This window comes from Acartia tonsa, chromosome 8 (genome assembly GCF_053477335.1).
Source record: "Acartia tonsa isolate MP-2025a chromosome 8, ASM5347733v1, whole genome shotgun sequence".
Classification (NCBI taxonomy): Eukaryota; Metazoa; Arthropoda; class Copepoda; order Calanoida; family Acartiidae; genus Acartia; species Acartia tonsa.
Window position 1 is genome coordinate 32918408 of NC_137267.1, and position 23244 is coordinate 32941651.

At 32.4% G+C, this 23244-nt stretch overlaps 2 protein-coding genes across 6 annotated transcripts; both read right to left on the minus strand.

Annotated features, from left to right (window-relative positions):
* Positions 1 to 261: 261 nt before the first annotated feature.
* Yip1d1 (Yip1 domain-containing 1) lies at positions 262 to 11883 on the minus strand. Of its 3 annotated transcripts, XR_013881948.1 has the most exons (11): positions 11774 to 11871; positions 11080 to 11193; positions 9963 to 10031; positions 9352 to 9424; positions 8499 to 8639; positions 8074 to 8166; positions 2445 to 2516; positions 1820 to 1902; positions 1456 to 1515; positions 408 to 863; positions 262 to 373 (listed from the first exon to the last, which is right to left on the minus strand). XR_013881948.1 is itself a non-coding variant. In XM_080170130.1 (10 exons), the coding sequence occupies exons 1-10, from the start codon at positions 11837 to 11839 to the stop codon at positions 765 to 767; spliced, it is 870 nt and encodes a 289-aa protein (XP_080026256.1). In that variant the 5' UTR covers positions 11840 to 11871; the 3' UTR covers positions 262 to 764. The 3 variants fall into 3 exon arrangements, 2 of the variants coding, with proteins under 2 accessions (XP_080026256.1, XP_080026257.1); XM_080170130.1 differs by having other exon boundaries at positions 262 to 863; XM_080170131.1 differs by lacking the exon at positions 11080 to 11193 and having other exon boundaries at positions 262 to 863; positions 11774 to 11883.
* Positions 11871 to 21003, minus strand: LOC145326745 (poly(rC)-binding protein 3-like). 3 transcript variants are annotated; one of them, XR_013881947.1, is made up of 13 exons: positions 20819 to 21003; positions 19938 to 20376; positions 19280 to 19373; positions 18330 to 18499; positions 17869 to 17937; positions 16905 to 17064; positions 16406 to 16485; positions 15323 to 15387; positions 14902 to 14956; positions 14303 to 14364; positions 13886 to 13967; positions 12848 to 13391; positions 11871 to 12711 (listed from the first exon to the last, which is right to left on the minus strand). XR_013881947.1 is itself a non-coding variant. In XM_080170129.1 (12 exons), the coding sequence occupies exons 2-12, from the start codon at positions 20113 to 20115 to the stop codon at positions 13159 to 13161; spliced, it is 1248 nt and encodes a 415-aa protein (XP_080026255.1). In that variant the 5' UTR covers positions 20116 to 20376; positions 20819 to 21003; the 3' UTR covers positions 11871 to 13158. The 3 variants fall into 3 exon arrangements, 1 of the variants encoding a protein (XP_080026255.1); XR_013881946.1 differs by having other exon boundaries at positions 12841 to 13391; XM_080170129.1 differs by having other exon boundaries at positions 11871 to 13391.
* Positions 21004 to 23244: the final 2241 nt, after the last annotated feature.

Below are 23244 nucleotides of genomic sequence, written 5' to 3' on the forward strand. Positions count from 1 at the left end.
CGCCAAAATTTATGTTTTGAGATTTCTAATATAAAATTTACATAAAGATAAACATATTCAGAAAAAAATGTTCTTCTATTTAAGATTAAAAAATCAGAGATTTTTGTTGTAAAATATAAAATATTATATTGCCGGATAGTTTTAATATCCGGTATCCGGCCGGATATTGGCCGGGTAATTTTTCACACTTTCTTAACTTTACTAAAAGGTTAGTCGAAAAAAAACACACATATTTCTAGAGTATCTATGTACTAAAATAAATTTATTTTAATTTATAGATTTATTAGGTAGTATAAATTAGGATTAAAATTTTTCACATGTATACTTTTAAATTAAATAAATTGATCACAGTGTTCAACAATATTATTTCAAACTAAAATATAAATAATAATATTCCAAAAACTAACTTAGAATTTCAAAGTTTTACTGAATAATAATTCAAGCTAAAGGGAGGATTTTTATCAAAAATCTTATCTTGTGGTTATTTCTAAAATTGCCATTACTTACAAAAAAAGTCATTCTCTAAAAAGTATTTTTTTAAACATACCTATTTGTTTTATAATTGACAACCAAAAAATAATTTTTATGACACCTTTTATAGAAAAGACTTATATAATATATATATCTTGATCTTAAAAAAGAACTTTTACAAAAAGGGGAGTACCTATCTAAAAACAAGATTTGTAGAGTAATCATACTTAACAGATGATAATCAAAAACTCATTGAATCCTATTCATAAATAGTCCCCTTTTACTACAAGGTATTAGAACATAGTAATTAGGGCGAATACAGCATATAAAAGTCCGCAGGGGTAGGCCACCAATACTTGTTGGTCTCGCATCTCTAGGGCTGTCACGAATAACTGAGAAAAAAATATGTCAAATGTAGTGATGACAATACGTCGAATTTTTGGGCCGGATTCGGATTCCGGATTCTTAAAGAATCCGTCAAAAAAAGTGGCGGATTCCTTGCGGATTCCGGATTCTTATTTTTGGCGGATTCCGGATTCTAGCAATATTTTAAAAGGATTTTTTAAAAAAATTTAAAAATTAAGTTAATCAATGTTCTTGGTGTTCTCTATAATTCACTTCCGAAAATCGAACAAGATTTTAAAAGATATTATATATATTATATAATGATGAAAATCTTTGCCTCCAAAGAGGAGGAGTTGAAAGAAAAAACTCAAGACGCTAATTTTAGCCTAACAAATAAGAATCCGGAATCCGCTATTAAAATTGGCCCAAACTTAGGCGGATTCCGGATCCAGATTGCCAACCCTAGTCAAATGTATTATTCAGAATTTTCTTTAACTATTAGAAGTTCTAAAAATCATTCTCTTTACATCATCTTTATATCATTGTACTGTAAATTGAAGAAATAGTTTATAAATGTGCTGATTAGAAGCTGCCGAGGCCGTTTTTTTTTATTAAAATCAAGATATGTAGTATATTTACCTTACTCGAAGAGGCCGTGCACCACAGAACTGCCATACCAGTTAATATATTTCCAAACAGTCCTATTCACAATCACATATTTGCTTTAGAAATTGGAAGATTTTAAAAAATGACATAATTACGTGATGGACAATTAAAAACTTATCTTTTAAACAAAATCATAAAATCATTATTTTGAATATAGTTCAGCGAATCAGCATAAACACTTTTGCAAAAAAAGCCTAGCCTTTATCAGTTATGATAATGATCAATTAAAAGAAAAAACAGTTTTTGGAAGTTTTCGGTAAAATCAACGCTAGCTTGCGATTGCTGCGCTTTTTATAAACATATCAGTAAGTCCTTGTTGTAGTATTAGAGCAAACATTCCTGTAAGTGAGAAAAGCACAGACAGACCAGCAAGCCCAACTATAGGTATTAAACAATATCCTAACACAGAGACTACAGTACCTATAAATAGAAATAATATAAGAATGGCAACATAAAATCAAGGCAGCCGAATTTTTTTTAAATCCGATGAAAATTGACCAAGTTATACAAACTTTGAAAAGTGTGACACACACAGAAAATTTTATGAGACCATCGTTTTCGAGGTCAAAATGACCATACAAATGACAACTATATGTTAAAAGCAGAATCCATTTTTTCAAACGGGCATATAGGTAGGTATATAAATATGTATATATAGAGTCAGACAAAGCAAGTTTAGAGTAGAAGCTAAATGGTCGAAGAAATCTTAACAACAATATAAAAATCTAATCTCATGTATAGTAGCACCCGATTTCATAACATTTTCGATAGATATTCTACTTCCTGAATAGCTTAATTTTGACGGATGATTGTCCAAAGTTTGCAAGAATATTTACAGTAAAGTACATAAATCTATCAGTAGAAAAGTAAATAAAAATTCCCCACAAAAGGCCAAAGGACAGAATAAACGAGTTGTAAGTAACTTTACAGCTAGAAAAAATAGTCTATAAAAAAATACTTACAGATGGCAACTCCAGAAACAGCCATAAGATTTAATAATGCATAGATACACAGACATCCCAACAAACCAATGCCTAAATATTAGATTTAATAATGCATAGATACACAGACATCCCAACAAACCAATACCTAAACATTAGATTTAATAATGCATAGATACACAGACATCCCAGCAAACCAATACCTAAACATTAGATTTAATAATGCATAGATACACAGACATCCCAACAAACCAATACCTAAACATTAGATTTAATAATGCATAGATACACAGACATCCCAACAAACCAATACCTAAACATTAGATTTAATAATGCATAGATACACAGACATCCCAACAAACCAATACCTAAACATTATATTTAATAATGCATAGATACACAGACATCCCAGCAAACCAATACCTAAACATTAGATTTAATAATGCATAGATACACAGACATCCCAGCAAACCAATACCTAAACATTATATTTAATAATGCATAGATACACAGACATCCCAGCAAACCAATGCCTAAACATTAGATTTAATAATGCATAGATACTCAGACATCCCAGCAAACCAATACCTAAACATTAGATTTAATAATGCATAGATACACAGACATCCCAACAAACCAATACCTAAATATTAGATTTAATAATATATAGATACACAGACATCCCAGCAAACCAATGCCTAAACATTAGATTTAATAATGCATAGATACTCAGACATCCCAGCAAACCAATACCTAAACATTAGATTTAATAATGCATAGATACACAGACATCCCAACAAACCAATACCTAAATATTAGATTTAATAATATATAGATACACAGACATCCCAGCAAACCAATGCCTAAACATTAGATTTAATAATGCATAGATACTCAGACATCCCAGCAAACCAATACCTAAACATTAGATTTAATAATGCATAGATACACAGACATCCCAACAAACCAATACCTAAATATTAGATTTAATAATGCATAGATACACAGACATATCAACAAACCAATACCTAAATATTAGATTTAATAATATATAGAGATACAAATACATCCCAACAAATCAATACCTAAACATTAAATTTGATAATATATAAATACAAATACATCCCAACAAACCAATACCTAAATATTAGATTTAATAATACAGATACACAGACATCCCATCAAACCAATACCTAAACATTAGATTTAATAATACATAGATACAAAGACATCCCAACAAACCAATACCTAAACATAAGATTTAATAATGCATAGCTACACAGACATCCCAACAAAACAATACCTAAATATTATATTTAATAATATATAGATACACAGACATCCCATCAAACCAATTCCTAAATATTAGATTTAATAATACATAGATACACAGACATATCAACAAACCAATACCTAAACATTAGATTTAATAATGCATAGATACACAGACATATCAACAAACCAATACCTAAACATAAGATTTAATAATATATACATACACAGACATCCCAGCAAACCAATACCTAAATATTAGATTTAATAATGCATAGATACACAGACATCCCAGCAAACCAATACCTAAACATTAGATTTAATAATGCATAGATACACAGACATCCCAACAAACCAATACCTAAATATTAGATTTAATAATATATAGATACACAGACATCCCAACAAACCAATACCTAAATATTAGATTTAATAATATATAGAGATACAAATACATCCCAACAAATCAATACCTAAACATTAAATTTGATAATATATAAATACAAATACATCCCAACAAACCAATACCTAAATATTAGATTTAATAATACAGATACACAGACAACTCATCAAACCAATACCTAAACATTAGATTTAATAATACATAGATACAAAGACATCCCAACAAACCAATACCTAAACATAAGATTTAATAATGCATAGCTACACAGACATCCCAACAAAACAATACCTAAATATTATATTTAATAATATATAGATACACAGACATCCCATCAAACCAATTCCTAAATATTAGATTTAATAATACATAGATACACAGACATATCAACAAACCAATACCTAAATATTAGATTTAATAATGCATAGATACACAGACATCCCAGCAAACCAATACCTAAACATTATATTTAATAATGCATAGATACACAGACATCCCATCAAACCAATTCCTAAATATTAGATTTAATAATACATAGATACACAGACATATCAACAAACCAATACCTAAATATTAGATTTAATAATGCATAGCTACACAGACATCCCAACAAAACAATACCTAAATATTATATTTAATAATACACAGATACAAAAACATCCCAACCAACCAATACCTACCTAAACATTATATTTTATAATACATATATACAATTACAAAGACATCCCAACAAACCAATACCTAAAACCAAAAAAATTAATGTTATTTTAGTGTTAAGACTCACTGATTTAGCATTTAGGAGCCCTGCATTCGTAAGAAAGGATGAAAGGAAAGAAAATAGCCTAAAACTATCCTAAGACCTAAATTTAAAAACAAAATATTCAATGCAATTATAGACCAATGCTGAAATGGAGAACTCAATTGATTCAGTAGTTATCAAAATTTTATGCTATAAATACAGGAAAAAAACTTTGCTACTTTTCACGATAACATTTCTAGGTATTAACTATTATTGAATTGTTACATAGCTTTAAAATAAAATAAAGGAGAAGGTATCTTGGACAAAGTAGCATCGGACAAAGTAGCTTCGGACAAAGTATCTTCAGGACAAAGTAGCTTCAGGACAAAGTAGCTTCGGACAAAGTAGCTTCGGGCAAATTAGCCTCCGCTGTTAATAAAGGTCATGGCCGCAGCGCTCGGCCCCCAGGCCTGCCTAGCCGCGGGCGCTCGGCCCCCTAGCCTATAACCTAACCTAACCTAACCTAAAATTTGTAAAAACATTATTTTAAAAATTGTAAAAATAATATTAAAAATTGTAAAAATCTACCAACCACTTTTTGTAAAATCCACGAAATTCCAAACCACCTATGTTGTATTAACAGTTGAGGATATTTTGCTTAAATAAATGTCCTGAGGCTAACATAGATTAGGTTAGGTCAGGGTGTCCCATAGTGTAGTGGTTAGCGCACACACTTCACCCGAAGGCGTGTTATGTTAGAAAAAACCCCCCGCCGAAACGGTTTACACAGGATGTACTGGGACCTCATGGTGGTTTCAGAACATGCTTTCCCTAAATTGAGTTAGTAGCTTCCCATAGTAGAAAATTTTAAAATTACTTTTGGTGATCAAATTTTACTTTTAGTTCTAGACTACCTTCACCTAACCTCCTTTATTGTCTTATTTTGCCTTTCATTTTTATCATGCAAATTCGCTCACATTACAGTTGAAATGACAGATATTGGAGCTTTCTAAAAAGGTCTCTAACATTTTTCTAGCTCTAATACTTTTTGAGATATCTTATTTCAAAGTATTGCTGAAAATCATCTTTTACACAGCAAAATGTTGAAATATAAAATCAGTTATTTTAGAGTAAATTACAAGTATCTTCATTTAAATTTCTCTAATATTGCTCCAAATTGACCAAATTGGACAGTTAAGGTGCCTAAAACTATCTACATTCAATGGACAATCCAAATCCACACTTTTTGAGACTTTATAAGTCAACCGGAGAACGCTAAAATGTAATTTCAAAAAAACAAATGTAATTTAATTTTAATTGTAAATCACTTTTGAGTCATTTTTAATAATGTAAAAGGTGTTTTAAGTTAATATAAACTCCTAATTAATTATGATTTATGATTTTACAAATCACAGTACTAGTTTAAAGTACCTAATAGTGTATATTAACAAACAAAAAATGTGGCCTAAGAATAAATTGTTTCTTTTATTATATATGAGATCATTTATGACAGTCATTTAATTACTATGTTTTCTTAGTTAAGGTGTCAAAAATAATTTTGTTTCATAAGGTTATAAGAAATATAAAAGGCCAATAAACTATTCTTAGAAAAAATTACTAGAATTAGTAGATTACATTTGTAAACTGCTTGGAAATGCTTAAAATTCTAACCAATTTTTGGTTTATTTTCTATGATTATGTCTATTTTTCTTACGATATGTTTCTATTTGTTCAAAATATCAGATGATTGTGTTTTATTGGCTTTCTAATTACAAAGTGACAACTTTATACACCATAACTTACCTTAAAATCCTTGCTAAAGTTTATTAAATATCAATTTATTTAAATAAAACAGGAATTTTTTTTTCCTTTAGTATTTTTAAAAATCACTTCAGCTTAATCCTATTGGCTTATATAGTCTTAAAAAGTATGTATTTGGATTTTCCATTGAATGTAGATAGTTTTAGGCACCTTAACTGTCCAATTTGGTCAATTTGGAGCAATATTAGAGAGATTTAGATGAAGATACTTGTAATTTTCTCTAAAATAACTAATATTCTATTTCAACTTTTTGCTGTGTAAAAGAAGATTTTACAACAAAATTTTGAAATAAGATATATCAAAAAGTATTAGAGCTAGAAAAATGTTAGAGACCTTTTTAGAAAGCTCCAATATCTGTCATTTCAACTGTAATGTGAGCGAATTTGCATGATAAAAATGAAAGGCAAAATAAGACAATAAAGCAGGTTAGGTGAAGGTAGTCTAAAAATAAAAGTAAAAATTTGATCACCAAAAGTAATTTTAAAATTTTCTACTATGGGAAGCTACTAACTCAATTTAGGGAAAGCATGTTCTGAAACCACCATGAGGTCCCAGTACATCCTGTGTAAACCGTTTCTGCGGGGGGTTTTTTCTTACCTAACACGTCTTCGGGTGGGGTGTGCGCACTACGCTGTGGTTGGGAGAAACCGAGTTCAAGTCCCCACATAGACTTTGCACTTGGTTGACAAATTCTGTCGCAATTTGTCAGATTATGATCACGCAACCTTTCCTAAGATGCCCTAGGGTTGTAAGGGGTGAGATTTGTAGGAAGTTAGGATTCTACAAATCAAGCAGCTCCAACCATGTTTATCCTCATTCATGCTCCTCGTATGAGAGTGCCATTAATTAGGGTGGCTTAATATGGAACACCTGCCAAAACTCTAGGCCAGGGTGATGTAATAATTGAGTAGCTTCCACGAGAATTGCGGGTCAGCTTTCAATGTAACATAGAATACAATCAGCTGTGCGCGAAGCTTACCAATCTAAGATTGGCCAAAGGATTCTCACCTCCAGTCTCCGTGTGCATCTGAGTCCTAACTTCAGAGAATCATGACTACAACAACAACATTAGGTTAGGTTATAGGCTAGGGGGCCGAGCGCCCGCAGCTAGGCAGGCCAGGGGGCCGAGCGCTGCGGCCATGACCTTTATTACTATTGGAGAATAATTTTTCTTAAGAAGCTACTTTTCTTAAGTAAATGTCCTGAAGCTACTTTGTCCTGAAGCTACTTTGTCCTGAAGCTACTTTGTCCGAAGCTACTTTGTCCGAAGCTACTTTGTCCAAAATCCAGGAGAAGAAGTTTAACTTTGTGTTTCAAAAACTTAGACAATAAATGTAAAACAAATTTTGAAATATCTTCTGTATATATAATCCATTTTTCTAACCAAAGAAACAAGTACTTATAAAAGCAAAGCTTACCATAAATATAATTGAAATGTAATTTTCCACTAAGCATGAGAAAAGACCCAAAGGCCAGACAGAAACACAGGGGCCCGGCTAGATCACTGTCTCCTGAAAAAAAAGGAATTTAAAGACAAATTTAAACCATCAAGTCATTGGAAAAATCAATGTTTTAATCTTCCCCTTCTTATTTTAAGAAACTATATATAATCCCCAAGGTAGGAGGAGGGGGGCTTAAACAGTAAATTATACTGGTATCCAAAGTTTTATATACACTTTGGAATTTTATTAATTCTTAATTGGTTGGTACAAACTCGCAGTGTCCGAATTTTTACATAAATATTTTATATCTATTGAAAGTGATGATTTGGGGCCATGCGTACATAAATAAAATCTATCGCACATTGTGTTATCCCTTAAGATCTCTGACTAATGAATGGCACCTGCAGCCGCCGGGTCTGTGGAGCGCCAGGGATTCAGGACAGTCAGAGTTTTCTGGAGAATATGATCTGGGTGGATTCCAAGCTCTTCCAGCAGCGGAGGCTCATCGTCGAACGCACTTGATCCGCCTCCAGCGTTATGGCCTTAATAATTTTAATATTTTTTTATTATCTTATGGTCTATTTTTGATTGTTGCCTATTTTTTAACTCAGAAGAAAACTTTCTAGTTTGTACTATGAACTAAGGGGGGGGGCGAAAGTGACACTTTTTGAAACCAAAACTAAGAGTCAACAAAGGAACTGAACTAAAAAAAGGGTTACAGGTCTGAGATTTTGCATGGCAGTTGCTTTATAGGGGTACAATATGGAACTGTGAAGAAACGGCGGCGCAACCGCCGAAAACCGCCGTTTCCCGCCGTAATTTTTGTTGCCTTTTCTCGGCGGTTTTCGGCGGTTGCGCCGCCGTTTCTTCACAGTTCCATATTGTACCCCTATAAAGCAACTGCCATGCAAAATGTCAGACCTGTAACACTTTTTTTAGTTGAGTTCCTTTGACTTTTAGTTTTGGTTTCAAAAAGTGTCACTTTCGCCCCCCCCCTTTATACATGAAACACTTTGTTTGCAATCATATTATATTAAGTTGTTTTTTTGTAGGTAGCTCAAGATTTTATTAGATGCTAATCCGATTGAGTTCTCCATGTGAATCATCTTGAACTACCTCTATTAGAATAAGCAGGTTCAGGAGCAATGGGCTCTGGAATTACCTTTATTAGAATATGTAGGTTCAGGAGCAATGGGCTCTGGAATTACCTTTATTAGAATAAGTAGGTTCAGGAGCAATGGGCTCTGGAATTACCTTTATTAGAATAAACAGGTTCAGGAGCAATGGGCTCTGGAATAAACATGGATCCTGTATATTGTCCAGCATCCTAAATACAAATTAAATAGGTAGATATTGATTTGTGGTTGAAATTAAAAACAAAAAAATTATTTGAACACCTAAAATAGGTACCTAGGTATTTGATTATATGAAGTTTCGATCATATGGAAAAGTTTGAATGATCATTAAGTCGTTTACATTTTCATTCGAGAAAGGAAGTATAGCCCAAAAATTGAAAGACTTCTTCTTATAAGCTTTGATTTAAATTAAAAGTCTAAATATAGTCTAGGCCTAGACTCTAAAATATTTTTGGTGTTTCTTTTTAGGGGCGATTTCTATAATCTTTTAAGAACCTTTGCAAAGATACTTAGTAAAGGAGAACCATTTCGGTCGAGTGGTTAGGGATATCCTTTTGTAGAGTAACACACACACATAAAAGACATTAATATTAACGGTCAAAAATGAATACTTATTTCAATTTAGCTTCCTAATACCTGTTTATAATAATGTAAATCTCTCTAAGATGTTTCTTAAAAAACTTAACATCTGGTTTTACTACTTCTTGCAATATGGTGTCTGATTCATACCTGTGTAAATGAAGATTGTCCACTGGGATAGTTAGCTGCGCCGTAGTCAAACTGTTGAAATCCATCAGCCTACAAATAAAAAAAATCTGTCAATTTTCTAGGTATAGGAACATGAATAGGTACAAACTCTTTATTTTTGTGAAAATTAATAAGAGAGTGGATCATTTGATGGAATTTATATCAATTAAGACATTGTTAAGTGTTATTTCTAAAAGAATGCATTGATACCTAATAAAACAATTTAATATCCGTTTTTATCAATAAAGTATGGGTAGGTAGGTAATTTAGGTAACAAACTTTTTTTTTTTAAATCATGTTTATCGTAGGCTAAGTATCCCGCAGGCTTGGAGCTCCACGCTGATGCTAGAAACATGTTTTATTCTTCTTCAAATAAAAACTAAAGGGTCAAGAGGAAGGTTTGAATGGAAGCACTAAGTTATTAACTAATCAAAATGTCTTTTGTTAATAAGTCTTTGTTAGTTTTATTTTTATATAATCCTAAGAATATCTTCCAAGGGTATTTTTTTTAGTTAATATTCAATGTTAAATTGTTTGATTTTCAGTATTGTATGTAAGTTTGTTAGGTATCTAATCGATTTTGCTCCAGAAAAAAAAATTTTAATCTTTAGAATTAGGATTTTCACAAGACGTTAAAGTTATCATTCGATAATATTATACAGAAATACGATTAAATGCATGTGTAGGAAAAACACCTTGTTGTTTGCTGATTAAGATCTCCATAAGTCTTACATTAAAGGTTATAAATCAAAGGGAAGGGGAGTTCATTTGTTAATAAAAATCTTAAAACAACCTAATAATCTGTGTATGTAACTTGTATATAGGTATTAATGCAAAAAAATGGATCATGGAAAGAAAACGAAGTAATATTTTCACAGTAGCTGTTGATTTTTTTTTTAGACTATGTTAGGTAAATGTTAATGATTGCCTCGCAGGGTCCGTAGGGTTAGAGCTCCCGCAGGGTCTATAATAAGGATAAAAGCTACAGTGAAAATAAGACGAAACCCCGCTACTTCTTCATGATCCAAATGAGTTAATAAAACGAGGGAACTTGAAGTCATGTATTTTTGTTAGTTATGATTCATTTCACACATCTTACATGAACCGTGGTTGGCGGGCTATAATAGTTAATAACCGGTTCTTGCTCTAGAGAAACTTCAATAATAGGTGGATCCCAGGCCGAAGTACTTGTAGATTGCCGTTGACGAATATTCTAATAATCAATTGTAAAAAGCTAAAACTTTGTAACAAACAAATCTTTTTAAATATCTTGTTAATATTTGCAATTTAAGTTAAAACAATTTTGTTCCGAAATAACCCTTTGATCGCACGACTCTTGTCTGTAAGTCCTAACTGTGCACTGTAACGAGTTGTGCCTTCTTACAGGCCAAAACATTCCCCTACTCATTAATCCACATATCAAAGATAGCAGCAGTAGGTACTATTTTTAACGTCTCTTGTATGACGCGGCGTGGTCCGGACTCGAACACGACTGCAAGCAGGTATGCTAGTATTATACTATAATGCTGCGGGTTTGAAGGTTCAAATAAGTTCTGAAGGGCAATATCTCGGGTAGTAACCAGGGGTGTAAATTCTGCACAAGATTCATTTCATTTCATTTTTTCCGACTAAGTTTTTCAGTACTCTTTATTTTACTCATTATTTTTACCCCTCCCACATTTTTTTCTAGTTTTTTCTTAATTAGGAAATTTTTTCAGTAGGTTTTCTTAATTTTTTCACTATTTTTATTACACCCCTGGGAGTAACTGTGCTCCCAATGAACCCTACTATACCTGTCCGCTAGCTCCCCAGTCCTGCTGGCTGTAATTTGACCACGAGTTGTCTTGCCATTCTCCCATTTTCTCAGCAGTCAATAAAACTAACTGACTATTCTGCAAATAATAAGAATAACATAACAAAACTTTGTTTATTTATCTACCAATTTCAAAATCATAAAAATTGGCGATCTCTTTTATTATCTCTTCAAATAACGTGTCGCGCGAATTAAAAGCGCATTTTTAAGTTTTGATATAAATAAAATGGTTCAATTTTCGTCTTTAATCATAGCTGTCATTGACATTTCATTTTGTCATTTTATTTAGAGTTTAACTGAACCAAGTTTAGAGTACGGTATTAATAATATCAAACTTTCGATTATCTAAGAATTACTGGTAAGATAATAGGTATAAAATTGGTTTTATTATTACAATTGAAATTTATTTTTTTTAGCAAAATTATGCAGTAATATAAAATACAAACAGGGTTTCTTGCGATAAGAAGATACATTCCAAAAAAACATGCATTTAACTGTCTTAATAAAGCATAACATAGGTTTGTAATATACAAAAATTAAGAAAACATTCAAAATTACAAAAAAAATTGCTAATAATCTGTTATAAATATTACATCATTCAAACACTTTTAGGTTCAGTATAAAAATTTGATTTAAAGAAGATGTCAAAAAGTACATTGCATTTTTTTCATTAATTTTCAGTGACGTCTAAAATGCTTTATATATTCGACCCTTAACAGATAAAATTCATTCCAGAAAAAGTTTTAGGGTCCTAAAAAATTCTATACATTAACAAAATTATAATAACTAATATGATAATTGTATAAAAAGAGAATATCAGTAGAAATATAATTGTGAATAAATAGGGATATTGTTATTAATATATATGATATTAGGGTAATGATAATATAGTAATTCAGGTTTTTTTTGTATGCGTGTCTTTTAAAAAGGCAGGGGAGGGCGGAGTCTGTAGAAAAAAAGGCGTGGTTAATAGATACAAACAACATGAAATATATAAGGATAAAGGTTGCTATATGCAAGGATAAAACAAAGAACAGAGACTCAAACCCTCCACCCCAAAAATAATTTATGCCATACAAATTATTATAAAATATGTCATTTGAATGGCAATAAACACGGCATACTAAAGATGTAAAATATTTTCATTATTACACTTGCTATAAGGGAACTCAATTTTGTTACAATATTTAAAAATATTAAATAAAACATGCTTTTATTTTATCGATTATGATACATATTTCTTTTTTAAAGTTACGAGTTATTCAAATACAAGTAAATTCGTTGAGTATCCCTTAAAAAAGAAAAAAAAGAGCAATCAAATAAAGTTTAAATTATCCCTTCACCATAAGAATCTGTGTATAATTATCAGTAAGGCGAGAATTTATTCCTCAATGGACCAGCACCGCCCGCCCCATTTCTATCATCCCTGTGGCCGCCACCACCGCGGGGACCCGCACCGTTCTGGGGGCGTCCACCGCCTCTCATGCCACCGGCGGGAAACCCAGCTCCGCCGCCGCCCATGTAGCTGGCGGCCGCTGCGCCCATACCGAATTGGGTGATGGTGTTTATTGCTTTCATCAATTCTTCATGCTGAGGAGCTGAAATTAAGAAAAAGTTCAGTTATAATCAATAAAAAAAGGCCCTGGGTTATTCTAACTTTAGTCGTGAATCAGCCTCAATTAAATGACAGGACATTTAATTAAACCTTTTTAAGAACCATTGTTTAATTGGACTTCATTCAAATAATAAAGCACCAAAAAGTCTATTCAGATATGTATTTTTTTGAAAATTCATTTTCAAAATAAAACATTACTCAATTCAGGACAAATCAGGAGGATTCAGTAAGGAATTTCTATCTTCCATGTATTTTATGAAATTGAAGAATTACAAAAAAAAAGCTACATCAAATTCTTTTTTAAACTTTTGCAAGCCACTAAAATAAAAATATGCCTCTAGAAGAGGTTCAATATATCGTCAATAGTCAGTATTAGGTTATGGGTACGAACACTGTACTACAGGGAAGCATCTCAGGGGTAGGGCAATGGAGATGTATGGAGGGGTTGCGCATGAAGAACAACTACAACCTACTTACCTCTATTATCATATCTCATGTTGTCATAGCCACCACGTCTTGGTGGTCTCTCGTCATCCAAATTGTCCTCGTGACGATCCAACTGTAATAAAAACATAATAAATAAATTAAATATCTATGTCTTGAAACTTTGAAAACAGTTTTTATTTTTTTTCAAATCTCAATATTAAGGGTAGTATTTGGTGAGATAAACAACGTCGCGTCCATTTTTTTAATGGTTTTTTAGAAAGGTTAAAATACAATGGACGTACGCTTTCTACGTTACTGCGCTTTCTACATCGTACCAAACTACTACAGGAATCAATATGTCAAGTTTTAAATCGAAAGGATAATTCTGACATGCATAAATTAAGATAAAGAGCTAACCATTCGGCCCGATCCTAACTATTGAAAAAGCTTTCGCTTTATAAAACGCACCTGATGAAGTTCAAGAGTCATGTTGATCAAATTCTTGGCCAGTGTCACAGACTCAGGGGAACCTATAAAAAGTTTTTGCTAGATTTTATTTTTAGAAAGGCAAAAAAATGAATAAATGAATCAAATAACAAAAGCAGCTACGCTTCGCTTATCTTAGAGCTATGTATTTGAAGGGGAAACAAAGTAGAAAAATAACCTAAAACAATCCAAAGATTTTAATCTAAAAATTAAAAAGCCCAAAACCATCGCAGGACCATACTGCATGTTTATATCTTTCAGCCCTGTTATAAATACAAACTTTAATACTTTTCAAGGAGGCATTATTCAAAAATATTATACCTATGATTAATACCTCAGGGGACGGTTGATAACAACGTAAGGTCAAATCTTTGTAAAAGGTCCAATTGCAGATAGCTACTAACCCTTTGATAGCACGATCTTTGTCTCTGATGTCCCTGTGATGAGCTGTGCCTGTTTTGGGATAAGGCTTACCCCCTTCACTCTTATTTATAATATCGCGCATTTAACATTAACGTCTATAGTTATGACGTAGATTAGGCCGAGATTCGAACCCATCACCTCCCCATCTTACTACATACCTGTTATAGTGATACTTCTCTCCTTACTTTCTTCACCCTCATCTCCTTTCTCATTCTAAATACAAATAATAAATAATAGAAAAGTGATATTTGCATGAAAGGCATTTCAGAAAAATGATTTCAAGCATAAGTTTCAAGTATATCATATTTATAAAACATAAATAATTTTGTATTACAATAAATAACAAACAATTAGACATCGCTAAATTAGCCATCATGCTGTATTTGTAAAAATAAGCTAGCTATTAATATGAATTGCATATATTACAAAAATACGATTTTCAAGTCTTGATATTTTTAAAACTACGCGGTAGAAAAATGAAATTTTCCAATAGATGTAGTTTAAGCCACTAAAGTTTAAACAGGAAAAAAATGCAATTCACTAAATTCAAGCCTTACCGAATGTTTTAGGGAAATTTACCTTTGAAATTTGTATCATTGCTCCGCTCATGTGTCTAATCTCAGCTATTTTGCTTCCACCCTTGCCTAAAAATAATACAGGGGTGTATATTCTGCATGGGATCCCCGGCTCAGGGGGGGGGGGGGGGAATAAAAAATAAAAAAATGTGTGGTAGGAGGGATAAAATAAATAAAATCTAGAGTTCTTTAAATATTTTTCTATTTCCCCCCCTACTTTTTAAGAAAAATCTAGGGGGGAAAAAAAATAAAAAATTTTGTAGCAGGGGAAAAAAAATAAATCTTGTGCAGAATATACACCCCTGAAATAATAAAATGTAAATCTTTAGGTACCAATCAATTACCCCTCATACGGGTGAGGGTCCATGACACTCGAACGTCAGGTCCAACAACCAAGAATGACTTCACTATGGAAAGCCAAATCTCTCCCTTTCTGTCCACTAGACTATAAAAGTTTTAAAGATTTTTAATCAATATAATAGATTTGAAATCTGCATAAAATATTAAGGATTTTTTATAAAATTCGTTTTTTATATAATTCTTTATTTAAAGGCGCAAATACGATTTAAGTTAATAAATTTTTACCAATAGGATAGCTGGATTGGAAACTACCTACGCTCTAATTGGTTGAATGATGTACGTCACGTAAGCTTCTCCAATCAAAGCGCAGATAGTTTTCAATCCACCAATCACAGATCTCAAAATTATTTAACTTAATTTGTATTTGCGCCTTTAAATAAAGAATTATATAAAAAACTAATTTTATAAAAAATCCTTAAAGTTTTATGCAGATTTCAAATCTATTATATTGATTAAAAATTCTTTCCAACTTTTATAGTCTACTGTCCACACACCCGGAGTATCGAACAAACAAACAACTCTTTAATTGCACGACCTTTGTCTGGACCTGGAGGTCCCAACTGTGCAATGCATGGTAACGAATTGCGCCTGTTTTGGGCCGAAACATTGGCCCACTCTAACTATTAATGTCGCGCACCTGAAATAGCAGCAGTAGGAACCCAAATAATTACTAAATAAATAGACGAACAAAGACATTGTTACAACTCGATAAGAAAACTCTTCTTACCTATGATGACTCCAATCAAGTCATTTCCAATGGTCATAATATGAGAAGCTTCTTCCCCACTGCTACCGGCTCTACGTGAACTGAATTATATTTAAAATTAAATTATTTTTTTCTCTTTAGAATGATACAGGGATTTTAAGGGATAAGACAATAGACAATAAATTTGTATACATATTACATACCCAATAATGAACGACAAAATTAACCTTCTGTAGTTTTTAAATATTAACGGGAATATTTGGACACAACTAGTTCGAACCAAACAAATCAAAATTCAAAAAAGTACCCATTTTTTTGAGTCAACGAATAAGATATCATGGTTATAAAACTTGTTTTATGGCTGTAAAACTAAACAAGAGGTAGTGGGAAGCCTAAGAACAAATTAAAAGGAATTAAGATATAGGTAGTTTCAAATAATTTTAACACCTGAAATTTTTTCTTTTCTACAAGCACACTCATTTATTTTTTTTAAGACGATAGCTAAAGATTATAACAATACCTCATATGATTTCTGGCTGTCATGGCCAAAGCTGCCAATGGGTTGTTGGGCATGGGGGGCCCTCCCATTCCCATGCCCCCCATTCTTGGGTCGGGGGGTCCTCCACGACGACCGTCCATTGGGGGCGCGGGCCCATGGAATCCTGGCATCTGAGGGAAATCTAAACAAGGATAAATCATTAGAAAATTTAATTTGATTTAACTATTCACAAAATAAGAACTCCGAGGTCCATTTTACGGATTATTATAATAGAGTTATTCTCTTGTGGGTACTGAACATAATACGAAAACCTGCCCAGAATTTATACATCCCTGAAAATCGAAGACCAAGAAGCTCGGAGCGAAGCATTATATTTGTCTGATTTCATAAAAGTTTCTCTAATCATTTGCAAAAAAAATATCTCTTAAGTTCTTACAGTATATGTAAACATTGATTCTTTTATAGCTATAGGTCAACTAAATATCATTCTAACTTTAAACAATAACAACATAAGTAAGAAAACAATAGGTCATAAGAACATGAAAATATCTTGGCCCTACCTAAATATGTTAACTAAAACGTATACAAAGGGGTGTTTATTACATAATGCACAAGGACAACAGACAAACAACGTCCATATGAAGCGAAGCAATCTCATACTCTAGGTCTAAAAGATATGTTTGTGCTTTTTTGAGTCGGAGTAAGCCTCAGAGGTCATCAGGCGTGATACCTCGAAGTGCCTTGTTGAGCACAAATAACCACCTAATTAAAAAAAAAAAGGAAATTGAAGGGGGAGATGGTTTGTTTTTCGTTGGACACTATAACTACTTAGTACTTATATTATCTTTAATGTGCGTACTTTACTACTTACTCAATGTTTGTTTGTCTGTCTGGTTTGTCGAGCTCGCGATTATGGATTTTATCATCACTTACCTATTTATTTTTTAGTTGTATTTCATCTTTTGAATTGTGTGAAACTACTTACTTGGCTTGTATTGAACTACAGCGCCCTGCAAGGGTTTAGATGCGATGATAGACACAATACTGTTGATTGCCTGCATTAAGTAGTCATTTCATAATTTCAAGTATATTTCAAGGAGGCACAAAGGGAGTAAGGGAACCCCAATAACCTCTGGATACCAACAAAAATATTTTGGAGTTTCGCGCTTTGTTTGGAAGTTTTAACCTATACCCATTGCCCAGCCCCCACCCCCCCCCCACCCCCCAAAAAAATGAAATAAAAGCTTTTACATCCTTATTAAAGTCGCAAAATATTTTGAGATTAAAACCAATATTCTGCCCTCCGTTAGGTACAAAGGTATAAAATAAAAAAATCTTCTGCGTAAAACTTTAAAAACAGAAATATTATCTAAGTTCAAATTAAAAGTAAGAGATATGGATTGATACTTATTCAAATAATTCAAATGGATATCATCAAATGACTTTCCTGGACACATTTAGATCTAGCGCCGGCCACCGTCACACACCGTTCGTTTGAGCCTGGTAGCAGGTCCTGGGCCACGTTGATGCTGGCGTGAGTCGTGTCCCGGATCTCCTTCACCTTGCTGCCACCCTTGCCGATGATGGAGCCACATTGAGCCGCGGGTACAACCAATCTGAAGATCATAAAAATCATTAACTATTACTTATTCATAGCATATACTATTATATAAAGTACCTAGGTAGATCTTTTTTTATCTGAAGCTTAAGATCTCAATAACTACTGAACTGATTAACTTCTCCTTTTTAGGGAAGCTTAGGTCTCAGGATGATTTAGGATGTTTTATTTTTAGATTTCATTCTTCAGATGGTTTAAATCTATTTTTCAGTCAATTCTATTCCCCATTGAATACAGATACCCCAGATACTACGGAAGCAGCCGCTAGTTCTTTTAATACCCTAATATGAAATAAGCATGATGTCCGTCCGTCTGTCGCAAACCGTTCGACCTATAAAGCATGTGGTTTCTTGTTTCTACATCATTTTCCTATGGTTACAGAAATGGTTTCAGTCGTCTATGGGAAGGATTTAAGCCAAAAAATATTTTGAAAGGCTAAGATAATACATAAAATCAGACAAATAGGCACCCTACTTCTTACACTTACGACACAGTCATACAATTATACAAACTAACAGCTACGATCCAGCTCCTAGAGGCCTACAGTGATACACCTACAAAAATAGTTAAACACCTTCCCATGAGAAGCTACATTGTAAAGAACCAAATCGATTCAAAGGCTAGCGTTGTCCTTCGATACAAACAGACAAAGATCCTGTTACTTTTATATAAGGATTACAAATGACGAGAAAGCGAAATTGCTCCACATCAAATTAATAGGTATGAGTGAAATTCCATATGTTTTGACGCAATCATGAAAACTTTAATCTAATCTCACCTAAGGTTAAGATTTTTAGTTTGATTTCCATCCTCCCCCGCCTCAAGTCTTGTACACATAAGTTCGTACGCGGAACATACTCCTTGTTCATTTCCTAAAATAATAAACAATAATTAAACAAGGATCACGACATCCATACTGAAATATTTTGGAACGGACAAACAGACAACGTGGGTTATAGAGCAGATTTTGAGTTGTCATTACAAAGATCAAAAAGAGAAAGATGTCTTTAGAAGCATGACTAACAAGACAGAACGACTGTCATAAGCATATTCACTAAAAATTTTTAGATGTTTATCTGCAATGCCAGAAGAGCTTATAGCAATCCGGATTGACTGAAGCAAAAGTCAAATATATCAAAGAATAGCATCGATACCAAAATCTTTAAAAACTATTTTGTTAATTTAGAAACCGAAGCTATTTGACGCAAAATATTGACAAGATAGATTGATAATTTGATTCTAGGTATGAATTTAATCACTATATTATTCCATTTATAACGTTTGATTAGAGTAGGACACCTGACGTACTACTACTCAGGGCCTCTTATAATTTTAATCTCTATTGTTGTATCTTATCCCTATCCATGAAAACACATTTCATATACGCCTAATTAAGACAAACAATCACACTGTACTAACTAAAAATGGATTCTTACCTGTAACAGTGATAACCCTCTCGGGGACACTGGCGTCAGTAATGAATATCTTGGCCGCGCTATCCTGTCGGATCTGGTTAATAGTCTCCCCGCCTTTACCTATAATCACACCGATCTCTTTACCGGGTATAATCATGCGGAGGGTCACATTACCCCCTCCACTGTTATTGCTTGCCATAGTTACTAGGTGTAGGATAGGTTGTAGGATAGATAGATAGATGGATAGGATTGGTTAGTTTTTTTTTATTTGAAGTGCTGGGTTTGATTTTTATTTATTTAGGTTTTAATTTATGCTTGGAGCTATTTTATCACTGGTTTATGTTTTGGGATTCTATCACTTCAAACTAGATTAGGACCAATCTGTTAATCTTGCTGGATGGATGGATGTATGCTAGGCGAGGCTTGGTAGTTCTTGATCTGGTCAGGATAGGACAAGTCACTAGAGTTAGGGAAACATTCAGTCAACTGTCATTCATGAAAAAAAACAAATATCTTTAAGGATTGGGATTTTTGGAATGTACTTTTAATATTAGTTAGGATTTTAAGTTATTAAATTTAGTATCCTGGGAATTTAGGAAATTATACCTACTAAATCAATGTTCTAAACACATGGTAGGTACATATAAAATCTTTTAAAAGCTACAAATGGGAAAGAAGTTTTGTCAATTTCTCGAACTCCATTATTATTCCGACTTGTAGATACTGGATTTTTGACACAAGCATCCCTTATAGTAACTATGTATTATATAATAATACTACTAGCCAATTATCTTTAAAATCCTGAAAGTGACAAAACTATCATAACCCCTAAAATCAGAAAAAAATCAAAAAGTTTTTCAAACATTTAACACTTGTTATTTTGAATGAGTTGATGTGTTAACCTTTGAGTGTAATATTTTGGTTGGTTATTTTTTTTGTTTGTGATTGGATCTCTGATAGGAGAGGGGTCTCCTGTGTGTGTGTGTGTGTGGATCTCTCAGGATGAATGAGGACTGGAATCAGGAGATGGAAAGGGAAAAGGTTCCCTGGAGCTAATATTCTGAAATAAAATAAGAGTGATCAATCACACAACCTTGAAAAAGAGGTTTGTCACAAAGAGTTAATATTGAATGAAAATTTTCTTTCTTTTTGTAAAAGATTAGTTATTATGGATGATACAGTGTATGACACAGTTTTACGCGGATAGTAAATTGAAAAATCGAGGACTAATTCTAGTTATGTTGGCCTAAAGGAACCGAAGTCCCGAGTCTCAAATTCTATTTTCAATTCTTATTTGGAAAATTCTCTGTAGTACGATGTATACGATACATGATTTAAGAGAAGGTCGCAAAAGCAGCAGGTTTTAATCCATTACTTTTAACCATACAGAAAAATTATTTGTTGGAATATTAAATCAAGATAGGATAAAGAAAAACGCAAGTTCCAAATATTTGTCATATATAAATGCATTGTTTATTATTATAATTACTCGTGCTATAAATATAAAGCCGGCGCTGACACAATTGTATAATAACATGTTTTAAATATATAAATAACAATTAAAAACATTAATTTTAGGCTTAAATAGTTGATAATTATCATAAAAATGATGTTAATTATTATCACTGTCTCTGATAGATGCTTTAATCTATAATTATAAGGCCCCTAAAAGGTATTATCATGGCATGCCTTGACTTAGAAATTTTCATGCCATCCCATGGAGAAATTTTTTCGCTTTCTCGCTCCCAGCTACAAGAGGTGAAATTTTTGCCTACACGTAAGTTCTAAAGTGAATTTTAGCCTTATTTTCACAGTTATTATTGCATAAGATCATTATTATAATATAGTGTGCTGTTACATAAAAATATGGGCTATAGAAACCATCCTCTATCCAGTCTAGAGCTGCCACACCAAACCAGACGTGCCAACTCCGCTCTATCCGGCTGTTCTAACGGACAAAACTTATATTAACTTTTTTATCCTCTAACTTATATCAAATATATCGAAAAAGTGTGTTTTGCGTCATGATATCCATTAAAAACAAAATTTTCAGAAAAGCAAAATACATTTTAACGAATAGTTCATTTGACATTTTTAAACAAATTGTTGATAATAATTTAGGAAATTTTGACAGGAGAAAAAAATTTGCTAAATTTCTCCTTGTTTTCCATAGACAAGTAAATAATATAAAATAGATTACCATAAAAATATATTTCTTACATTAAAAATTGCAATGGATAGATAATTTTTAATTTTAGGTGTAAAATTATCCCCCAGACCCCTACATTTGGTGACCTAACCCTTCGGGGATAAACTTGACACCTAACACTAAAAGTCCGGGGTTTCGAATTGTATCCGTAGGGTTTGCATGATTAATTGTAATGTCGTCCTACAAAAATAAAGAAATTATTTAGAGATTAAATGTGTAAACATAATCTAAATAAAGATAGAAATAAAACTATCTTCAAATGTCAAAACTTAGTACCCTAAATAAAAAATATTGTGTATTTGTTTATTATGGATCTTATCATTCTTATTATCTATAAATTTCTCTTTGATCTTGAATAGGAAATTACAAAAGTCGGTAAGATTTACCAAAAGTATTTCTTTACATAATAAAATAACAAAGGAAACACATTTTGATATTATATTTTCTTAATAATATTAATACATTATTGTATAGAAAATTTGAATAGAAAACTATTGAAATAATTTATATTCTCTACTACAAATTAATTTCATAATAAACAAGGATGACAACATCCATAAGTAGAGAAGCTCAAAAATCATGAATGAAAATTGGGAAAAAATTTACTACAGAGCAGTGTCATACAATAAACATTCAGGGACAAGGGAATGATATTCTGACGAACAATTCTAAGGGAAAATTTTCCCACAACCCCCTTCCCCTTTTCCTCCCCTTCTAACCCACCCCTCTTCTGTTATATGGAAAAACAAGATATATACCCCCAGCTAACTTCCAAAGGTTTCGTGATTTTTTTTGTAGAATTGATTGTTACGATAGCTAGGCCTGATAAACATTAAACTTGGTAAAATAGGGAAATCGCCAAACCTTTAAATTACGTAAATCTTAATATGAAACTTGATTGAAATATGTAGAACATGAGCATATTCAATCCTTGATAATTTCAGCCGTCAATCCTGAAAAGGAATAGAAAAAATCACGAAAACCTAAAAGTCTAGGAATCGACCCAGCAACCCCATAAATAGACAAATCTTAATAAAACTTCGTAAAAATATGTAGAATGTAAAATTAATTAACCCTGAAAATTTCAGCCCTCTATCTTCAAAGGAGTTGAGAAAATCG